This window comes from Diospyros lotus, chromosome 11 (genome assembly GCF_014633365.1).
Source record: "Diospyros lotus cultivar Yz01 chromosome 11, ASM1463336v1, whole genome shotgun sequence".
Taxonomy (NCBI): Eukaryota; Viridiplantae; Streptophyta; class Magnoliopsida; order Ericales; family Ebenaceae; genus Diospyros; species Diospyros lotus.
In genome coordinates this window covers 30,705,346-30,728,678 of record NC_068348.1, presented here as the reverse complement: position 1 = coordinate 30,728,678, position 23,333 = coordinate 30,705,346, and the positions used below count along the sequence as shown (strand labels likewise).

The 23,333-nt window shown below is 36.4% G+C and overlaps 3 protein-coding genes and 1 non-coding gene across 4 annotated transcripts; all 4 read left to right on the top strand.

Moving 5' to 3' along the window:
- Nucleotides 1-1,674: 1,674 nt before the first annotated feature.
- LOC127813747 (SPX domain-containing protein 1-like) lies at nt 1,675-6,132 on the top strand (the record flags this gene model as incomplete). Its single annotated transcript, XM_052354880.1, is given in 3 exon segments — nt 1,675-2,100; nt 3,634-3,760; nt 5,505-6,132. Coding segments are annotated over 3 exon segments (879 nt in total). The 3' UTR covers nt 5,960-6,132.
- A 3-nt stretch (nt 6,133-6,135) lies between these two features.
- On the top strand, nt 6,136-8,249 carry LOC127813746 (probable carboxylesterase 17). Its single transcript, XM_052354878.1, has 2 exons — nt 6,136-7,666; nt 7,733-8,249. The coding sequence occupies exons 1-2, from the start codon at nt 7,103-7,105 to the stop codon at nt 8,186-8,188; spliced, it is 1,020 nt and encodes a 339-aa protein (XP_052210838.1). The 5' UTR covers nt 6,136-7,102; the 3' UTR covers nt 8,189-8,249.
- On the top strand, nt 6,906-6,978 carry TRNAR-CCU (transfer RNA arginine (anticodon CCU)). Its single transcript has one exon. It is a non-coding gene; the product is annotated as a tRNA-Arg (tRNA).
- A 1,570-nt stretch (nt 8,250-9,819) lies between the features above and the next one.
- LOC127813146 (DEAD-box ATP-dependent RNA helicase 15) lies at nt 9,820-22,568 on the top strand. The gene is made up of 12 exons (XM_052353943.1): nt 9,820-9,973; nt 10,120-10,234; nt 10,790-10,890; nt 14,636-14,808; nt 14,949-15,180; nt 15,302-15,420; nt 15,943-15,999; nt 16,078-16,262; nt 17,413-17,557; nt 17,661-17,744; nt 17,833-17,896; nt 21,974-22,568. Exons 2-12 carry the CDS (start codon nt 10,122-10,124, stop codon nt 21,982-21,984), a joined length of 1,284 nt encoding a protein of 427 aa, XP_052209903.1. The 5' UTR covers nt 9,820-9,973; nt 10,120-10,121; the 3' UTR covers nt 21,985-22,568.
- Nucleotides 22,569-23,333: the final 765 nt, after the last annotated feature.

Genomic DNA, 23,333 nt, shown 5'->3' with positions numbered 1-23,333 from the left:
ATATTTAATATCAACCTATAAGAGCATTTTGTAACTTAAAATAAGAAGTAATAAATACACTTTATCTAAAAATAAAATATATTTATGATATTTTAGTCACTACTCTTAAGAGAATAAATAATGTTTTCTATTTATCAAATATTTTTACATAATTAAACTCATCCCATTCATCTTTGTCTAAATAAATATATTTTTATCTAAATTATATACTAAAATAAAAAATGCTATTTATATCTTTGATTGTGACAATTTTGATGACCTTGCAGAATAATCTAGTTGTGTTCAAGAAAATGGGCTCAAGTTCAAAGAAAGAGACTCAAAACTCTACCGAAAAAAGAAATAAATGAAAATAAGTCATAAGGATATTGGATGATCAAAGAGACAATATAGTAACCTTACTCGAGAACCTTTCTCTAAGCCTTCTCTCGTGCTCAATCTCGACCCCTCTCCTCAGGCCCAATTTTGGCCCCTCTCCTTAAGCCCAATCTTGGCCCCTCTCATCTGGCCCAATCTCAGCCCCTCTCTTTTGGCCCAATCAGGTCTTCCCCCTAGATTCGGCCTTGGCCTAGCACCACAACTTCCACAGCATCATTGTAATCCTACTGGATATCTGCGCAACACCTCCATATCATGCCCTTATTAATGGAGGATCCCATCCACATTAATGAATGTCACATCACCACCATACTACCACTTGGGAACCTCCACTGACGCCGAATACCCAGTCCCATCACCTACAAGCGCATGTCTCATGCATGCAGGATGACATCTCATTCTATATCAGTCAGCTCTCATCAAAGCTAAGATATGTTTTCACCTCTTACTTGCTAATACACAGCCTTATCTTACTCTCCTACTCACTCAGCTATCAGTCATTGCAGGTGCCAACCACCCCCTGACAGATTCGTCGCCGGAGCCCACGCCCCGCCTCCAATCATCCCCCTATCTTGGTCAGGAAGGAACACCTTCGAAAGACCCTATCAGGACATCACTTGATAGGCTTTCTTGATGCCTTCAAGAGATCTTCTATAGACTTCATATATCACTCAACCATCACTATTTAAGAGAGTCTTAAAGGTCACTTTGACCTGAAAGCCTTTTTCACAATCGCACAAGATAACTTTTTCATAAACTACAAACTTCGAGGGACTTAATTTCCAGACACTATTCATCTTCGATGTTGTTGCCTACAAATTCAAAAGACAACCCAAAGTGCTCATCAAGAATTATGGATCTCTACCCCTGTCAAGCTTATTTCCCTCATAAATGGAGGGAGACTTCTCATTTAGTAAATATGTGCTTATAACTCTATTGATACTATATCTCTACTTGCTATGTGCATTATACATTCTTATTCAAAAATTAATTTAAGTATCGAAGAATTTACACAGGAGATCACTTGCTTTTATAACGGATTTATTTCTTGCAAGTTAGTTATTCATTGTAGGTCATTTACTCGTCATAAGTCACTCGTATATCTTGCTCGATATACTATTTCATATAACAAAATTTATTATTATATTGAGATAGTAATAAAATATAAAATAATATATAAATATCATAAAAATATATTAGGATTAATGTCTAAATAACAATTTCGTAGTCACCTGAAAGGAATATTCTGGTTATATTCCCAGACCATTGTCCGGTTCAGAATCTCGTACCATTCCCAATAAAACATTCGCTCTTTTATCTCAATCTCGGTTTTGTTATCTTTTTTCAGCTCCATCTCTGTCCGCTCCACCCCATGATTCCATAAATATTGATCATCTCCGCCCGTAATTCCGCCGGAGGAGGAGGAGCATGAAGTTCTCGAAGAATCTCAGCAACCTGATCGAGCAGACGCAGCCTGATTGGCGAGACAAGTTCTTGTCCTACAAGGATCTCAAGAAGAAGCTCAAGCTGATCCGTCCGAAAGAGGCCGAGCCGAGTGATGCCGCTTGCGTTAGGCCCCGCAAGCGGCGCAGGTTGGTCGAGGACGGTGGCGGAGAGGCGGTCGCGGAGGAGGTCGTCGGTTTCGTCAGGGTGTTGGAGGACGAGATCGAGAAGTTCAACGCCTTTTTCGTCGATAAAGAGGAAGAGTACATCATCAGATTAAAGGTACCTGCCTAGGCTGCCTTCACATCTTTATGTGAAATTCCCTTAATTAGGAACTGGACGTCGATGGACTAATTGCGATTGCTTGATTTTTGTGATTTTGGTTAAGCCGATCCTTGTTTCCAATGGAAGTTTAGTATATTGCTTATGCAAATAATTTCTAACCATACATATAAACCTTTATGCACATGTATAATAGACATTATTTCACCTGTGCTAAAATTTTTGATTTATATGTGACTGCTTAATTCATATATATGCATAAATCTAATCGTGTTCTAAAAGAAAAAAGTTATTCTTTTCCCTTTAGCTAAGAAAGTAAGGGCAATCGTGAGAAATTGTTGTTGTCTTCCATTTAATCCACACGAGTAGCAACTTGTAGCTCTGATACCAGTTGTTGGGAAATGAAGGCTAGACTATTAAGTCACACCCTACAGAAATAACACTTCTACTATATTCTTTTGTGCTAATTAAATAGCCAAGCATGAAGCAACACACAACAAATATAACCAGCCAAGAGAAAATCACATGCACACGAGATACCAAATTTTACGTGGAAAATCCTTCAGTGTGGCGGGAAAAATCATGGGCCAAGCTAGTATTTAATTTTTCCTCTATAAAAATAATGGGATTACAAAGTTGTTCTTCTAGCTTAAGCTAGAGATCACGCTATATCATCAATTGCAGAAGTTCTTCACAAAAAGTGGATTTTTACACAAAAAATGGCCACGAAAAATGGGTAGATCTTCACCAAGATTGATTGTTGAGCCAGTCAACAGATGTCGAATATGATGATTAACACCATTCATACAGTAAAGCAAGAAGTGGAGAACAACTTATTGAAATTTGGTTGTGATCAGGCTTAAAATAACCATCCGATAATTCACATTTCCTTCCATGTGATACTTCTGTCGTTTTCTGGTTGGGCTTGAAATAACCATCTGATCAGATATGTGAACTATTGGATGGTTATTTCAAGCCCGACCACAACCAAATTTCAGTAAGTTGCTCTCCACTTCTTCCTTTATTGTATGAACGGTGTTGATTGTCACATTCCACCTCTGTTTATTGGCTCGGCAATACAGTCTTGGTGAATATTGATCTATTTTTCTTGGCCATTTTTGGTGTAGAGATCCACTTTGTGTGAAGAATTTTTGCCATTAATGATATAGTGTGATCTAACTTGAGCTAGAAGAATAACTGTGTAATCCCATTATTTTTATAGTCGAAGAATTAATTGCTGGCTTGGCCCATGGTTTTTCCTTTACGCTTACAAAAGGAAAGTACATAAAACAGAGAAAATAAACTGTAGAGGTTAAAACTAGTTTCACTTAATCTTTTGTTCAGTTGGAAGTAAAGAGAGGATATTAATGTTTGAAAAGCCTCGAATCAGCTTGTTCTTATCTTTTATTAGTTCTGCAATTTTGTGGAAAATATTTTATCCCATGCAACATAACTTAGCAGGAACAGATCTCTGGCTGTGATAGTATGATTTGCTAAAGCAATTTTTTTCTATCCATTGTGATTGGAATACAGGTTCTGCAGGACAGGGTAGCAGAGGTTCAGGATTCAAATGAAGAGCTGATGACAGTGGGAAGGGAGATCATAGATTTTCATGGAGAGATGGTTCTATTATTGAATTACAGTGCGCTGAACTACACAGGTAAATCATCCTTTTTTTGCCAAAATAGTTGCCTAGTCCCTGTTCTTGCAGTGCTTTAGAGCTTTGGCTCTAAACATGTTTAATCATTTTTTTGGTGATAGACTTCAATTATTATAAATGAGTAACTTTGTGAGTTAAGTACTTAATAACTGGATATTGATTTTGGTGAACTAATTGTTCACAATTTATTCAAATTTTGTTTAAAAGATGAAGAGCAAGCTTCCTGTACGATCTAATACATTTTATTTGTGCCCATGGGTGTTTATGTAGCAGTAGATTTCCATTATGGCAGGATTCTCAAAGTGACCTTTTGAGAATAAAACAGAGAAGAATGATTGGTGTTTAAAGAAAGTAGTGATTGTATTGGGAATTCAGATAGGATTTGATATGTGGCCTTTTGTTAGATGAAACTATAGTGGCGGTCTAAGTTGCCCTCATAGGGTCTATGATTGAGAAGGTAATATTAATGTTTGAGTGGGATTTTAGGTTTCAATTTGATGGGATACCTGGCAGCAAGGGTAAAGAAGGTTTGATGATTAAATTAAGGTGGGGAAAAATTAGTTCTTGCCATGCTTATAAAGAAGTGTAGCTAACACAAAATGCAGAAATGCTTAAGTTTAAGTTCTTGAATACAAAGGGAGTACTGGAAAATTCTGCATAGTTCACAAAAGTACCGGTGCACCCTTGGTTGTGGAGGGTTTGACCTTCTATTAACGTATTAACCAAGGTGGTTGAACCAAATGTTGCTAAAAACATATCAATCATGTGATTTCTGTGATAAGACCTTCCAGCATAAAGTAGTTGGTTTCACATGAATATTTCTTAGGCTTTTTATTGTACAATGGCCAAACCTATATTTTCACTCTTGTATTTTTACCCTTTTTTTTTTCATGTGGTCACTCGAATTTTTTGTTATTTCAATTACATCCATTGATTTGCATTTGCATTTTCGAGTTAATTTAACTCCTGTACTTTGATCTTTTTTTTGTGTGGCAATTTGAATTTTTTCGTTGTTTCGATTACATCTTTGTACTTGTATTTTTTTAGTTAATTTAACTCTTGTATTTTGACGTATAAAAAAAGAAAGGTAAAGTGAAATGAGTCAATTTAATCATTTTTTTTTTTACATGTCAAATTATAGGGGTTAAATTGACTTAAAAATATAGATACAGATGTATAATCGAAACAATGAAAAACTTAGGTTGTCACATAAAAAAAAGTCAAAGCACAAGGGATAAAATTGACTCGAAAATACAGATACACGAGTGTAATCGAAATGATGAAAAATTCAAGTGATCACACGAAAAAAACATGAAAGTATGGAGACAAAAATATAGATTTGGCCATTGTACAATAGTTGTCTATTGCATTGTCTAATTTGTGACTAGAGAATTATGGGTTTGAGTAGCCTCTTTGCAAAACTAAGGGTAAGACAGCATACAAAATCGATCATCCCCTGAATCTTGTTTTGACAATGGGTTCATGGAAAGTGCATATGATCTTGCTCGTAATGATTGTTGGTCCCCTGTGGCTGAGCCTAATTAAAATGAATATCTTTGTAATTGCAAATGCGGCAGAATATGTTCTATTGCTTTTGAGTCGAAGATTTGCACTCTGGCTTGGTATAGAATGTCATGTCTGTAGCATTTGTTATGTTGAAAGTAATTATTAAAAAAAAAGCTAATGGTCTGCTGAATTTTAATGTATTATAGTACCATTTCTTAGTCAAATTTACTATCTGCAGGATTAGTGAAGATACTGAAGAAATATGACAAGCGAACTGGGGCTCTCATTCGCATGCCTTTCATCCAAAAGGTACTGCAGCAGCCGTTCTTTAAAACTGACATTCTTAACAAGCTCGTCAAAGAGTGTGAGACAATGCTTGATCCGTTCTTGTCAATGAAAGAGCATCTGGTCACGTATCAATCGGCTAAAGGGGAAAGAGAGCTTCAAAGCTTGACCCGATCCAACCGCAAAGGCAGCGTCCAGAATGTTCGGGAAGAACTCGCTGAAATCAAGAACATCGAGAGCATGCACATGAAACATACTTCAACAGCACTCGAGGTCTTAAACAAGATCCGAAGTGGAAGTTCTACGGTGAGCGTGTTTTCTCTTCCTCCGTTGCAAACTAATGATGTGCCGAAGCCGAAGGCAGCAGCATGGAAGAAAATCCCTGTCATGGAGCAATCGGCCGAGTAGTTTTTGGACAATATAACCAATTCCCCAGGTTTAGAACTTCATCGTTTGTAGATAGGCTTTGCTGCTCCCAGCTGATTTCAGTTCCTTTTAACATTGTGTTGTTGAAATGAGGACGATAATCTTATCAAACTACTGGGTTTTCAATTAACTCATTTAAAATTACTTAATTATAACAGGTATAAAAATCCCTAATCTCATGATTTGCCAGAGGCAGGGGTGGACAGTAAACGATCGAAGCTTGAGGCATGGTAGATGTCATCGAGGTTGAGGATAATTTCCATTCCCTCAAACTGTGCAAAAGACAAAGGTAAAACTATCTTCTAAAAGCACATGTGCACTTATGGTTTTGGGAGCAAAGGAGCAACAAGAAATGAACAAATGAACCCAGCAACCTATAACAGGAGATGATCGGTATGGATGAATGTATTCATGTCTTACGAGTGTAGGGAGATGTTGTATTTATAGGCAGAATATGCTAAATGTTGGAGATGAAATCGGAAAGAGTAGAAGACTGATTCGAACAGGAGGGTAAAGGGAATAGCCTGATAGGATAAGAACTGCGGACTAGTTCTTTTTTCAAGATTGTTGACCGATTCAAATCTCCAGGTTAAGATAAATTATGCAAAGGAAAAAATTGCAAAAAAGGGTTGCAGTGTGTGGAGGGTGACAAATTCTCGATTTTGTTTTCGATTGGTCCAATTTATGGCATGAGGTCAAGTTCTTTCATAGCTTTCATATATCCATAAAGACACAATAAACATAAAAATAAATAAATACTTGTAACCAAGCAATATAGGATTGAAAATATTAAAGCACCAATTGAAATATTACCTAGTTTACAACAATAACTGCACATAGAAGATGATGAGCGTCGAAGAACATGTTCAAGAAAATAATTAGCATGTTATATAGCTATATATATAAATGTTACATAAATGGCGCAGCAGCGCCTGTAGCTCAGTGGATAGAGCGTCTGTTTCCTAAGCAGAAAGTCGTAGGTTCGACCCCTACCTGGCGCGTCTTTGCATTTTGCTCGTCGAACTGCTTTTCATCCCCATTTTCATGAATCAACCGAAGCCCTTCCCCCTTGCATGATCGAACCACCTTCCAATCTCTTTCAAACCTATATATATATATATATATATGTCACCATCAATCACCAAACCAGTCCAAATCCTAGCAAAAGCTCAATCCTTTCAAACCATCTTCTCCCACCCAAAAATGTCCATTGTTGCAGAAGCTCCGGGCTACCTCCAAGTCTTCTCCGACGGCTCGGTGAAGCGATTCGCCCCTGAAACAGTCGCCGCCTCGGCCGACCCATCCAAAGAATTCAACTCCAAAGACATCGTCGTCGACCCATCAAAGCCCGTAACCGCCAGAATCTTCATTCCAACTGCCCCAACTTCACCTAATTCTCAGCTCCCCGTCATCGTCTACTTCCACGGCGGCGGCTTCTGCATCGGCTCCACCACCTGGCAGGGGTACCACCTATTCCTCGGCGGCCTCTCCGTCGTTTCCCAATCCGTCGTCTTCTCCTTCGACTACCGCTTGGCTCCCGAGCACCCGCTTCCAGCCGCTTACGACGACTGCTACGACTCACTCGAGTGGCTGAGTCGAGCTGCGGATTCAGAGCCATGGCTCCAACGTGCCGATCTGTCTCGGGTTTTTCTCTCCGGAGAGAGCGCCGGCGGCAACATTGCCCACCAGGTTTAACGGGTGTTTTTGAAGATTTCTTTTAAACCAACTAAATGCACAGTGTAAATTATTTAACAGGTTGTTGTTCGAGCAATTCGGAATGAAGCTTGCGGCGTCGGAATCAAAGGGCTGCTGTCGATTCACCCTTTCTTTGGAAGCGAAGAGAGGACCGAACGAGAGATGGATAAAGAATCAACCAATGAAGTGGAAATGAACGACATGTTCTGGGGACTGAGCCTGCCGGAGGGATCGAGCCGGGACTACTACGGCTGCAACTTCGAGGCGGAGACGGCGGCGGGGCTGGGCTGCGACGAGTGGCGACGGTTTCCGGCGACAGCAGTTTACGTCGCCGGCAAGGATTTTTTGAAGGAACGGGGGGTTATGTACGCAGAGTTTCTAAGGAGGAAGGGCGTGAGGGTTGTGAGATTGGTTGAAGCTGAGGGAGAGTCGCATGTTTATCATCTGTTTGGTCCTGAATCCGAGGCCACTGGTTTGCTCCTGAAGCAGATGACAGCCTTCGTCCATGGCTGTTGACCATTCATGTTGCCATTTGTAGCCTTGATAAGATGAGGTTTAATAACATAATAAATGAATAACTCCTTCTAAAGTTTATATATTAATTTTATATAAAAAATCTGTCGCTCTTAAATTTTAAATTTGACTAATTAAATACTTAATTTTTTTTATAAATTTCATCTATTGATTACCTAATTATTTAATCAGATTTGAACGTATAATAGATATGTCATTAAATATGTGAAAACAAATTAACAAAATATCACATCTAGAGACTATCAAATTACGAACTCACTAATAAATAGGTTATGGATCACCAATTTGAGTAAATATAAATTAGAGGTGTGGATGGGTTACGATTTGTGGGTTGGTCTTGACTCAAAAGTTATTAATTGGAGCAAAGAGAAAAAGTTGGAATTGATCAAGACAACGACAAATGAATGAAGACTTAGTTTTTTCATTCAGGTCGATAAGATACAGGAACAAATATGACAACCGAATGCAAAATAAAATAATTAGGGAAACATTGATTCGATTAGTTTTTCTTTTGTTATTTATTTATTTTATTTTTGTTATTTACAACTCACTTCGCATGTAGTTCACATATTATTTTAAAAATATTACAAAGTGAATATGTATATTTTATAAATATTAAGTATTCAATATGTTTGATTTGAAATTTACTAGATGATAGGCCTTTTATGTAAAGTAAATGGGAAAAATACGTCTTTGACCGATAATTATTTGCCAAGTTATAACTATGAGGTCATGTTTACTGCATTATAATTATGAAGTTTGGTCATCATTTTTATTTTTGAAAAAATAAAAATAAAAAAACATAATTAATATTATTAGAAATGTATGTGCTATTTCTATCATTAGGGTATAAGGGAAAAAATCTCCTATCAATTTTTCTACAATTAACATGAATCTTTAATAATTATAAATGACGAAAGGATTTGTTAAATCTATACTTATACACTTGTCCCATAAAAATGAAAATTTGTGTATTAAAAAATATTTATTAAAGAGATTTTCGAGATAAATATAGAATTCCTTTTAGGAGTTGGTATTTGCATCTCAAACTTAATTCTCATTCTAGTTATATTTAAATTACAATAATGCTATCTGAATACTGGGTTTGACATTTATGATAATACTTTATATTAATATTTTATATTATATCAATGCAAATATATATGATATTAATATAAAATATCAATTAAAATGTTAAATTTAAATAATATTTTTATTTAAAATAAAAACACAAATAAGGATATAAAATAATGTAAACGAAATAAGAATACACGTTATATTTGTCACACTAACTATCAATTTATTTTTTTTCAATCTATTAATAATTTTTGTGATCAAGATAATCAATTCTATTAACATTACATTTAAAATAAAAGATAAGAATTTTGTATGGATTAATAAATACTAAGAAGTTATATAAACATATAAATGTTTTTGTAAATTTAATAGTAAAGAGTAATATGATTGAAAACAATGGGAGTAATTGGTGCAATTTTTCAAAATAAAAGGAATTTCTTATATTTATACTAAATTTTAGGGGGTAAATGGCGAATTTTCTGCTTGTAATTAAGTTGAAATTTCAAGGCCAAAAGGGTAAGATCATATTTTCCCAATGGCACTCATCCACTTAAACCAATTACAAAACCCTATCTCCGATCTTCCATCCCAGTCTCTGCTGAAACCTTTTCTCGAGTTTTTTGTCTAACGATTTTTCTCTGCAGACTCTCCAAACCCTAATTCCAACCAAACCTTCATTCAGATCGAGAGGTAAATGAAAAAATTCGCCATCAAAACTCCCAATCTCTCTCTCTCTCTCTCTCTTTGCGTGTCTCTATCTCCCTCTGAGCTCTGAGATCTGTAACCTAATGGTCATTCTGTTTTCGTTTTTGTTTATGTTATTTGCTTGTGATCAGAGATGGGTGAAACGAAGGAGAACGAAGCTTACGAAGAAGAGCTCCTCGACTACGAGGAAGAAGACGAGAAAGTCTCCGACTCCGCCGCCAAAGTCAACGGCGAATCCGCCAAGAAGTCAGTTCATGTTCTTCGATCGTTAGCTGATTCTATATCTGTGTGCATACTGTATACGTGTATCTTTTTGTTACGTTTGGTTCGTTTAATGCTGTCGATTGTTTTGATATCGAAACTAGGGTTTTGAGCTAGTTTCAGGATTGTTTGCTGTATTATTCTCTTTGATGTTATAATTAGGTTGTGGTTTGTTCCGTGGATTTTCTTGGTTTCTTGAAAATCTCCTTCATCCAATACTCGCAGTAACCTACTTATATATCCGTTTCACGGGGGTGATTTTTGGTCTCTTTCTCAAGGTTTCTCCAAAATGAAGTTGTAGGATTTTTATAAAATATCTCAGTTTGGGTAAAGAAAATTATACAAAGATTTGTTCAAAGACGAAGCTATATGAGGCTTGGAAAATGCCCGATTAACGTTCAAATGGTAGTTTGCTATTCAGTTTGCATTATCCTGTCGTGGTCTTAGTAATTCTTAACATCTAATGTATTGGTCTTGATAAATATTACTGTATATTCTTTTTTTTTTAATTTTTTTTTAACTTTTTGCTTCTTCTTGTAGGGGCTATGTTGGAATTCACAGTTCTGGATTCAGAGACTTCCTTTTGAAGCCAGAGCTTCTGCGTGCTATTGTAGACTCTGGATTTGAGCATCCTTCAGAAGGCAAGCTGTTCATTATCACTTATTGAAAGTTCTAATTTGGTTTAATATGTTCTGAATAGCGATTCATTTGGGGTACATAAGTCCTTGCCATAATGATATGTTTATTCTTACGTTGATGATATCTAGATGTCATCCCTGGAATCTTGGCTCAAGAACTATTCATCTTTAATCAACCTTATCTTTTACTGACTCAGTGCTCCTTTTATTTTTTTGGTTCAATTGAGGGTAGTTTTGTGATTTCTACTTGGGAACAAAGGAATTATTTGCTTGCAATTATTGTTTTTCTTGATAAGTGCCATGTATAGAATCATATTTCTGCTGATAGATCCCTGATCATATAAAACTTTTTGCATAGTTCACTGAACTCACTTCTCATGCAAATAAAAAATTATATATGCCAAAACTGGCCATCTTATCACAGTCTAGCTTGTTGTCATGTATTGCATAATTTTTACAGTCACATCTCTCTTTAGTAGTTGGTTTATATTGCACAGACTAAGAGATTGATGCTGTGCTGATTCTTTTCTCTGTATTGGTCTATCTAGAATTTGATCTCAATGACTGTGCTCTTTTAAAATATTAACATTCTGATAATTCATCGGCGTCATACTGAAATTAGGCCTTCATGCAGTGTGATAGGTGCTATTTATGACTTGTCATAATAAATACACAATTTCATGTTTCATACGTTTTGAGATGTTCTTGTGTGCTGACATTTGATGAATTTACTATATGTGGATTGACCACGACTTAAATGCCTTTCTACTGGAAAATTTATATCTTTCCACATGCAAATTGATTAGAGTGAATTAATGCAATGTGGATTTATAGTTCTTAACAATTTTGGACTGGACAGAGTAGTAAATTATGTTCTGGTCATTCCTGGCATTTTTTGTCGTTATTTTAGCTGTCTTTTAGTAACTTCTTTAACGGTTGTGGACACTTTAGTTCCTTAATATACTTAATTTATTCACGAATGCTTAATGGCAACTTTTGTCGGAATAGATTCCAATTATTTTTTAAAAAAACTGTCTGAAATGTTTGCAATATAGTTAATTATCTTATTTTTCCCAAAAAAAGGGAGAAAGATTCAACTTGTGGAAATTGCTTCAGTGTTAAACTAAGAAGCACAAGTGCTCCTAAGAATATTATTTATCTTGTCATGTCTTAGCAGAAGTTTTTGAGTATGTGTTGGCCATTGAACGCCAGACAATCGTATTTTAGTATTATTTATCTTACTTAGAATTTAACTTGCTTGAGGGTTGGGTGTGGGAGAAAATGTAAGGTTGCTTCTTTGTGATTTGACAGTAATGGGTTTTTGTAGTGGAAACAGCCTCTTCACAAAGCGACGGTATGACTATGCAAAATGATGCTCTCCCAACTCTGACTAAGTGGGTAGCCTCGTGCATTGGGGATCTCTTTAAGAATTGCTTATGCCAAGTGGTGTTATATTGGGTTGTTTCCAGTTGAAAGTGTGAGCAGAAAACACAAGACGAATTGAAGTGGGAGTTTTCTTATTATTTACCATAATTTTAATTGTGAATTAAAAGTCATTGGAGGTATAGGAAATGTTAAAGTAATTAGCAAAGGTAGTATGGATCTGCCTTTATATTTCAGTGACAATTAAGTTCTATATGGTTTGTCTTTTCATGTTGGGCAGTTTAGTTTCACAATATCAACTATGTGATGGAACACAACCACAATATCTTCATTAACTGCCTTCTCGCGAAACTTTTCCATTTGAAGATAATGTTGGAACACAACCGCAATATCTTCATTAACTGCCTTCTTATGAAACTTTTCCATATGAAGATAATGTTGGAACACAATCGTAATATCTTCATTAGCTGCCTTCTCATGAAACTTTTCCATATGAAGATAATGTTGGAACTTTATCTCATAATTCCTGGGCTAGAGGGTTGTGTCAAGAAGGCATCTGGCATAAAATTTTAAAATTGCCACATTGTTCTTTTTCACAGATTTGTATTGTCAATGTTACTTTTAAAAGTCAATTGACATATGAATGTATTGCCACCTACCCTAACTTGGTTAGGATAAGGATGATGAATGACGTGTAAGTTCTGTAAATTTTTTTTGAAGGATAATATAGTTGTTCAAAGTTTAATCAATGAGCATGACTGTCTTATTCAGTAAGAAATAATTCAGTGGAAGGGCTAGTTTTGAATTGTCTTTTGGTTGGTTGTCCTTAAGCAGGTCCATCTTTTGATGATTTCAGAATAAATGCAACAAATGTGATGGATTATGTTGCTCACTGTGTGCGTAAAGTATGTCTCTTGATGACATCTCAATAAAATATAGAATTATCATGGATGGTGATATACAATGAATTTGCTTAGGATCAATGTTGTGCTGTCATAAAAATCTTGCATTTCTTGGCCTATCAGTGTCTACTGAGGGAAAAAAAGAAAAAAATGTGCACTTCTGTATCAATATTATTCTTGGTTGATTATGTCAACAAAATATTTATGTGTCTCTCTTTAACTCATTCCCTCACTCTCTCCCTCCCTCATAAGTGTATATATTTATGTCTACCCATGCATCTATGCATTTTTTTCCTCCTCAGAAGGGTTTTATTTTGGTTGTTTTTGTTTTTGGAAAGAGAGGAAAAAAGTTAAATGTTTTATTCATGTGTGTTAGTATATATACACTCTACTAGGTACAACTTAGGAAGCACTATGTACAAGTCTAAGCATGTACAATACTATAAACTAATACTCTCCCTCAAGTAGGCACATACACATCATATACACCTAGCTTGGTATAGATGTAGTCAAGTCATGGGCCTCGTAATGCCTTTGTTAGAAGATAAGCTAGTTGGTTATAGAGGCAACAAATGAGGTACCAATTCTTCCAAAAATCAACTTTTGCCACATGATGTGACAGTCTATCTCCACGTGTTTAGTTTGCTCATGGGAAACTAGTTTAGAGGCGACATGAAGGGCTGCCTGATGGTAAAAATAAGCTGCATGGCCCCGAATCTCCAAATTTTAACTCCTTAAGAAGTCGTTTAATAATACCAACTCACATGTGGCTAAAGCCATGGCCCAATTCTCTACTTCTGCACTAGATGTAGCCACAAAATTTTGCTTCTTACTCTTCCAAGACACTAAATTATCTCCAACCAAGACACAATAATCTATTGCCACAACTTATATATTTTACTTTGATTTAGTTGTATTTAACATATATATTTAGTGTATTAACATATATATTTTAGTTTTATTTTCTTGTACTTAATGTGTAGGTGAATGATAGTTGTTTAATATTGCCTCACAAGCATGGTTTCTGTGTTGCTTATTTTTCCCATCTTTCTGATTGGTTGAATATGTATGGTTATTCAAGATTAGGCCCCGTTTTTCTCTGATAATTATATTTGGTGATTAGCTTCTTAGATTACCAGCTCAGCAATTTTGGTTTTACTTTTAACAGGCGAACAATATTTGTTTAATATTTCATCACAATCATGGTTTCTGCATTGCTTATTTTTCCCATCTTTCTTATTGGTTGAATATGTAATGGTTATTCAAGATTAGGCCCTTTTTTTCTTTGGTAGTTATATTTGGTGATTAGCTGCTTAGAATTACCAACTCAGCAAGTTTGGTTTTACTTTTCACAGGTAATAACTATTATCATAATCTTGATTTTGGAGAAGTAAAATGGTTTGTTAAGGATTTCAATTAACATTGAGGGTTGCTTCGCTCCAATTTTCTTTGGTATTCATCAGTGCAACATGAGTGTATCCCCCAAGCAATATTGGGTATGGATGTCATTTGCCAAGCAAAATCTGGAATGGGGAAAACTGCTGTTTTTGTTCTGTCAACACTGCAGCAAATTGAGCCTGTTGCAGGTCAAGTTGCTGCCCTTGTCCTTTGTCATACGAGGGAACTAGCTTACCAGGTATGTACTGCGACTGTCTTTGGTTCAAATACCTCTTCTATTACTCTCTTGCTTCTGAAATGAGGCAAGCAAATAGATGCATGACTACTTAATTCTCAGCTTAGTTTCCTTGCTTTTGGTGGATGTCATTATTTTTGCAGATCTGCCATGAGTTCGAGAGGTTCAGCACCTATTTGCCTGATATTAAGGTTGCTGTTTTCTATGGTGGTGTCAACATCAAAATTCACAAGGATCTATTGAAGAATGAATGTCCTCACATTGTTGTTGGAACACCTGGAAGGATATTAGCACTTGCTAGGGATAAGGATCTTTCTCTGAGGAATGTGAGGCATTTTATTCTTGATGAATGCGACAAGATGCTTGAGTCGCTTGGTATATTTTTGCCACTTCAACATGTCATTCTCAAATTTTTGTATTTGGATAGTTAGTGTTCTTACTATATTTTGTTAATTTCACAGTTTCTTGATGTCTTATCTTTTGTATGCTTCTGCAGACATGAGAAGAGATGTGCAGGAGATATTCAAGATGACTCCTCATGACAAACAGGTTATGATGTTTTCGGCAACACTGAGCAAGGAAATCCGCCCTGTTTGCAAGAAATTCATGCAAGATGTAATGTTCCATGGCCAGTTCTACTTGAATTTTGAAGAAACCTTCTCCCTAAATGTGTCTGCAGGCAATAAATAATTAGCTATGCGGTGGATGCAGCTTATTCTCAGTTTTGCATTGTGTTTATGCTGTCCTGTTGTTCAGTATCTACTGGGGGAATGTGGTGTGAGAGGGAGAGTAGCGACGTAAGCAAGGTCTATTAGGTTTTAAGTTGTGTTGGGATCTATGTTCCTCATAGCTTGCTTCACCTTCAGTTCATGTCCTAAGTTATTCTCTATTTCCTATAGGGTTAGGGGGGTTTATAGGGGCTTGATGCTGGATGTCTTAACTGTGGCTCTTCCCAGTTGTGTAAATGGTATACGTCTGATATTTGAGTAGACTAGCTTCTTATGTATCTGCAAGGAGACAATCAGGTGGACCATAATTTCCATTCAAGGGATGTTCATCCATCATTCATTTCGTACTGGATTCCATTAGCTTCAGGAAGGCTCCTAATATGCTTTATGTGACATTTATTCCTTTCAGCCAATGGAAATTTATGTTGACGACGAGGCCAAGTTGACCCTTCATGGTCTTGTACAGGTATTGCTTTTGAATTTTGTTTTTTGGCTATATTTTTATTGTCAACAATGTCTGACCTGGGGATTTTTCTTTTGTCAGCACTATATCAAATTGAACGAGCTGGAGAAAAACCGCAAGCTTAATGACCTTCTTGATGCATTGGACTTCAATCAAGTTGTTATATTTGTCAAAAGTGTGAACAGAGCTGCTGAGCTGAACAAATTACTGGTTGAGTGCAATTTTCCATCCATCTGCATCCATTCTGGCATGTCTCAGGAAGAAAGGTTCATATTCTTTTGGAGTTTACTTCCATACAGAAAGTTCACTTATGCCTTTGGCTGTTTGTTTAGTACTATGTCTTTTGGTTTCTGTATGTTGTGATACAATTTTAACTTGTTCTTCCAGTTGACCTTTACCAAAAAAATAATGGCGGTCTTTTGGTGTTTACTTCGGTACAGAAAATGTCATTTGGTTGCTTTTCATTATTCAGACCAAAATGTTTGGAAACATTTAGGGTTTAGACTTAGAATTTTATGGAGTTTGATGAGACTAAACTTCTTTGGAATGATATTCCATATTTGTTCATGATATACTCAAGTCAATCTTCATTCTTTCTAGTTGGTGTGTATTGTGAGCTGTGTTTGGGTTTGATTGTAGGTGTTTGTTGTTACTTTTTGATAAATTTGGTTTCAGTGGACACCTGCATGCACATGGAAAGCAACTTGTTAAGAATATGGAAATAAATAAATTTCTTTCATGATTTGCTGAATCAGTTGTATGATGTTAAATTTCTGTCAGGACAAGCTAATGCATATGACATATACCCAAGTTTCAATTGAATCACTTCATTCAGAGGAAAAGAGCATTGAAAACACTCACTCTTTGTTTACTCTATTTGGTGGTTTGGAAAAAATCTTATTTGTTATTTTAATTGATATCTCTTTATAGGTTTTCCTGAGAAAATTAAGTTTGAAGCTAATAGAATAGTTGCATTCTTAATAATATGCGGTTCTTTGTTCTAAGTTTAAATTGTAAAAACAAATGTTTGGCTTGATGTAATGAATGAGCTAGCTGTATCTTCTCTTCTCGGCATTATTACTCTATTATATTTATGTATAAATGGACAAATTTGAAATCAATGAGGTAGTAGTTGTCCTTAATGGGTCATTCTTTGTTTGAAGTTAAACCAGTAAAAACAAAAGCTTGGTTTGATGCAATGAATGATCTAGCTGTATCATTTAATTGGATATTAATCTATGTCGTGCTTGCATATTATACATACTATAAATGGATAGCATATTCATATACACACTATTTCATACATATTTTGGACTCTTTTAACTATTCATTGTTTTTAAGAATCTTATAAATGTTTGCCATGTATTTTCTTATGATTTTAATATTCATGCCACTTTTTATTGTTGACTTTGGTAGGTTGACACGCTACAAGGGTTTTAAAGAGGGGCACAAGCGGATTCTTGTGGCAACAGATCTGGTTGGTAGGGGAATTGACATAGAACGTGTTAACATCGTCATCAACTATGATATGCCTGATTCAGCAGATACTTATCTGCATAGGGTAGGCCCTTGGATTATTCACTTTTATCAAGAGACCACCATTCTTTCTTATGCCTTTCTCTTGCTGTTTCTTGCAATTCATTCTTTATAAATTATGTTTGCAGGTGGGTAGAGCTGGGAGGTTTGGTACTAAAGGGCTTGCAATCACATTTGTTTCATCTGCATCTGATTCAGATGTTCTCAATCAGGTTATATTCAATTGTAGTTATTTTGCATTGAGCAATTGCTGAATTTCAATATATTTATATTTTAATCACGAGGGTTGTCTGGCTGTAGGTTCAGGAAAGGTTTGAGGTTGACATAAAGGAGCTCCCTGAGCAGATAGATACATCTACATATAGTATGCCCTCTCATCCTTGATAACTTAATACCATAATCTTGTTTACTGTATCTGAATGGTTTTTATAGTCTTCCTAACCAGTCATTGCTGAGGCCCACACTGTTTCGTAAAAAAATTGTTATCCATAGTATATTGTTGTTGCTGAAATTGGTTCCAGATTGTAGAATTTGGTGCATTCCGTTATGCGTTGTTGGTGAAGCTACCTACAATCAAATAATAAAGTCACCCCGGGTGGTGTGTGGGGGAGACTCTTTGATGTGTAAGCTAGAGTTTGCTCTGGTTTGTTGGGATGGTAGCAAAAAAGTGGGTGTGGGGATGTCAAAGGCTTTAGAATTTCATATCTTTATCGCGGTCTTCCTTGTTACCTTAGTAGTTGGTGCTATTATAGTGGCAAGTGGTAAGGCCACCTATTGACCTGGTTTGATTGATCATCCCACCATAACAGATAGTGGCCACTCCTGGCTTATCTATGTTCTCTGATGAGTAGTTTTATTAGTATCTGCCTGTTAACTACTTTGCTATCAGTTAGTTAATTGTGAGGCTTATCTCCACACAAGAAGTTGGCAAGGAATTATGATCAGTAGGGTGAACACTTTGGGATTTAACTGCCAGGATATCCCTTGCAGGCATCTTGGTTTACTATTATCCACAATTCTCATCCACATTAGATGACCCGCCACTTCTTTTGTCTAGATATTGGGCTTTTAGGTAGTAGCAAAAGAAAATTGCTTGAATGAGATTTCTTGTATATGAATCATCAAATTTTCTGAAGAACAAAGATTTAATGCACATGTATAATCTTATATGGCAGGGGAATCAAATGATCATTCCCTAATTCTCTAATGCATGCACCTTTCTTATGGCCTAATTTTTAAATTTCGTAATACACCATTTTTGAGAGAAACTGCAAGGATAAGATACAAGAGATAGAGGAGGGGAAGAACACCTCTTATTTGTTTCTCATGTTGTCATTTTCTTTATCTACTCTCTCAATGGCTTCTTCTAAGTCTAGACTCTAGTAAGTACTCTATGCATTTGCTTTGTTTTTTGTATCACTTTTTGTAGTTTCTTTATAGTTTTTCTGTTGTTCCCTTGTGAGCTACTATGAGGGCAAGGATGTGGTTTCATTTCAATGTGACCACCATGAGGCCTTTTTGTTGTTTCTTTTAGAATAAATAAGCCCATTGCTCTCTTGGAGGGAAAAACCAGCATGTGGGGAAAGAGATAGCTGCCGCATGACAGGGAAGTGTTCCATATTATTTAGAAAAAAAAAAAATAACATTGAACAGATAAACAAAAGAGTGGGACCGTGGGGCTTGACTAACTCAATGCAACCATAACCTTGCTGTGATAGTAGCATCTCAACAAGAGAATGAAACAAAAGATATACAAAAACTACAAAAAGTGATATAGAAACGTGAAAAATGTGGGGGGAAGAACATACTAGACTTGTAGGAGGCTGTTGAGAGACCAAAGTAAGAAAATGGTGACATGAGAAACGCAAATCTAGGTTCTCCTCCTTCATTGAACCTTTTCCTCCTATTCCCCGGCCTTTTTTAAATGGGGGCAAGGGAATATTCCCTTGATTCCGTCCCAAGTGAGGTTATTATATCCACACATGCAATCTTCATTCTTTAGACAGTATGATGATTCATGTATATAGAAAATCTCATCCCAAACTCGTGTTAGGTTTGCACTGGGCAAATTTTCTTTACTATCTGAAGCCCACTACTTGGACAAAGCAAGTGTGGGCATTTGATGTGAAAATTGATTACTAGTGAATTGCCACGTGGATTGGAGAAATATTAGATTACATTCCAATTACATATTCTTGGTGGGTAAACTCGCCACAGTATTCACATGGTTGATCGTAATTTCTTTGATGATAAAACACCACAATTAACTGATAGGTAGATAGTTAATAGGCAGATGTTGATAACTACCCATAAGAGAATGTAGAATGTGGATAAGCTATGAGTGACCACTATTTATTGTTGTGGGACTCCATACTTTTGCACCAAACCATGTCATTATGTGCTATAAGGCTCACCACTTGTCATGGTAACAACACCCATAACTATAAAGGCGGAAAGTATCGCCACCATGGTGGTATGAACTTCTAGAGCCTTTGATATCCCTGCACTTGTTGCTCTTGTTTCAGTGAGCTCGAACAAACTTTTGAATTAAGCATGACCTAGTGTGGCTCTCTGTTTTCATTTTTGGTGCTTTGACTGACAATGCAACATAAGGGACTGAATTTATCATTTGAGTCCAGTTAATGTAAAATACATAGGAGACTTTTGCTGTAACAGTTGGCGCCATTGGTGGAAAACATATACTGGATCCCTTGTACCAACAGCTCACCCTGGGCCTGACCACGGTTTGGTTCAAACCGTGAACTGAATCAGAACCATTCTTCTAAAAACTAAATCAAAACCGTCTTTTGAACCGAAACCAGAACCGAAGACTTACGGCTCAGTTTTGGTTCCTAAAAATAAGAAACCAGAACTGGAACTGGTTCAAACCGTTAAAAAATAAATTAAATAAATATAAAATATATAATGCAACGTAACAACGGTCAAAATTTAAATTTGATGATTGCTTGCCTGCTGCAGTGCAATCTGATTGCACTGGCTGTGCAGCAGCCAAACAACGGGCAATGGTCAAAATTTTTTGACCGTTGCTTTTATTTTGAATCAACGGTCAAAAAATTTTGGCCGTTACCTATTGTTGGCTGCTGCACAGCCAGTGCAATCTGATTGTAGTACAGGGCAATCTAATTCAAAAAATTATATTGCAATCTAATTCAGACTGCAATCTGATTGCAGATTGCACTGCAGCATGCAAGCAACGGTCAAATTTAATTTTTGATTGTTGTTGCATTGCATTATATATATTTATTTAATTTAATTTTTAACGGTTTGAACTGGTTTTGGTTCCAGATCCAGTTCCAGTTCCGTTTCCTTATTTTTAGGATCCGGAACTGAACCGTAGGTTTTCAGTTCCGGTTTTTGAATGGAAATTGAAAAGATGGTTTCGGTTCGGTTTTTAGAAGAATGGTTCCGACTCGGTTCACGGTTCAAACCGAATTGTGGTCAGTCCTACTGTAAGGGCTCCTTTCAGGACAAAACCAGAGGCCATATCCAATACACCTTTGACCAAAGTGGCAATACCTCATACAGGATGCAGTCAAAACTTGATTGCATCATAATGTCATCTTTGGGAACCTATATAATTCCCTTGTATGCATAACTCACCTTGATTGGAGGGCTCATTTACAAAAGTAATCACTCATTGGGTGCAAGTCAAGAGAGCTGTGCTTGGGGTTGCTGGCATCTTGGCTTTACCCCCTCGGTTGTTGGCATCCCACCAATTTTGTTGCAACATATGCCGCGGGTGGTTGGGGGGGGGGGGGTGTTTAGGGGAGGGGAGGGAAGAAAATAAAAATGAAAACAGAATTGTTGAAACATCTGTTTGTTTTCATTTTGTCCAAAAGCTGTCAAAAACTAGCAGTTAACAATTTTTGTTTTGAAAATGATGTAAACAAAAGCAAAAAATAAAAATGGAAGCCTATTTTCAGCTCATCGTGCTCTGCTCCTCTCTTTTTTTTTCTTCCCTTTCTATTTCTTTCCTGACAACTAACTTAGCATTTTGAAGAAGGGAAATGTGAATAGTAGTGTAACTATTTGGGATTGAAGGTGTCACTACTTTTTGTAGGCAATGGAAGAAAGGAAGGAAATAGTTTGTCATTTTGCAGTTGTACCCTTATTATACAATAGTAATGAACTTGTTACAAATAATATTACTAATAAATAAAGGAAAATACTTTTTGAATGATATGGGTAAATTGGCAAGTTTGTAAAATAACTGAATCAAGATCCTATATCCGCCTCTACCCAAAGTTGGGCAGATGGAATCATATAATGCCCAAAAGGGAAGAGAATTTTTTTGTCGTCCTAATCAGGTGAGTTGTGATTATGTGCAATTGTCACGTATCTGTTACATTGATATTTATTTATTTTTAGGGCAATAATCTGTACTTTGTAGCATACTGACTAGTGAAATATGTTCCTGTAGTGCCATCCTAGAGGGGCCTGCTTGTGGCATAGATGCACCTGCATGAATATGATCAAAGTGGCTGCGGTCATAAAGAGACACTTGTTGCTGGCCCGATGTTGAATGGTGAAGCCGGTTTGAAAGGAACGGGATAGCGGCGTAATAGTCTTTTATGCTTTGCCGTTGGATGCTTTTTCACTACTGTACCCCTTCTAAACCAGATTAGGAGCTGAGCGGCAGCCAAAACTAGAGCCTGGAATCGTGATTTGACTAGCTAGATTTGTAATTTATTAGCATGTGATCTTTGTTTCCCAACCCCTTTTTGCCTTTTGACTTTCTATGTTAACTGTTTGGGAGCTAAGACATGAATATCTTGTCGATTATGGATGGATGGACACTCTCGGTGGGTTCGCTGGGACTATACCCCCCGTGGAGCTGCTATCGGGAAATTATGAGAGACCGGCAATCTGCTTCAGACGAGTTGGTTATTGAACAATGCAATTTTAAGCGTTTGGATGCAAGGTAAAGAAGTTCAATATATATATGGATGATGTTTCATTTGTAGTCAGGGTTTGAATGTGCAAGGGAGGTTGGATATATTCTGGCCGTTGCTATGCGCTTGGATATCTCTTTCGGATGGTTACTTCTCCAGTTAATTGCTTGGTCTTGGTGCCATTTCTCCGGTAGCTTTCCTTATCTTGTGGCGTAAAGTTGGCCGGTTTGATTTATTTATTTATTCTCTCTTTTTTTGAGTAATTTGACCGTTATTCATTTTAAAATTTAACTATTGAGGTATTAAATTTTTAGAAGTTGGTCGCAATACACTCTTGATGGGACAAAGTAGAAGGGGGTGGGGTGTGTCGGTTAATTTTGAAAAATTTATATATGAATCGAGTAATTTTAAAATGTCGGGTGTTTGGGTTATGAGGATGTTTTGCGTCAAGTTTCAATCTTCGTTAAAAGAAAAAAATGTGATAATAGTTTAGATGTTTTGGCTTTGAAAATTTGAATTAAAAGAAAATCTGATGGGTCGACATTATGCACTTCTAGAAATTGAAGTGCATAAATGTGCTATAAAATTTTGTGATGTGGTGGATATATATCAAATAAAAATTGTAAAATAGAGATTGATAACTGTTGATGATACTACATTTTAAAAAGGGAAATGGCTTTTGACAATAGCCACTCACTATAAAATATGGCTCGAGGTTATTATAGTGGCATTCAATTCATTTGCTAATTCGTTGGCTTTCAAACTTCGATCCGCAAAATGAATTGTTGGCACCGCCATAACACCATTGGAGCACACAAGGGTTGATAATGATAGGGAGCGGAAAGTTAAGCTTCTCTCATCGGTCTCCACACAATTCTCTCCAAAGTG

Excerpts from the sequence above, each read along its gene's own strand:
- LOC127813146 (XM_052353943.1), top strand. The coding sequence starts at position 10,122 with ATGGGTGAAACGAAGGAGAACGAAGCTTACGAAGAAGAGCTCCTCGAC. Across the intron at positions 15,181-15,301 it reads CAAGATGCTTGAGTCGCTTG|ACATGAGAAGAGATGTGCAG; the intron begins GTATATTTTTGC and ends ATGCTTCTGCAG. Across the intron at positions 16,263-17,412 it reads GGCATGTCTCAGGAAGAAAG|GTTGACACGCTACAAGGGTT; the intron begins GTTCATATTCTT and ends TGACTTTGGTAG.
- LOC127813746 (XM_052354878.1), top strand. The coding sequence starts at position 7,103 with ATGTCACCATCAATCACCAAACCAGTCCAAATCCTAGCAAAAGCTCAA. Across the intron at positions 7,667-7,732 it reads GCGGCAACATTGCCCACCAG|GTTGTTGTTCGAGCAATTCG; the intron begins GTTTAACGGGTG and ends ATTATTTAACAG.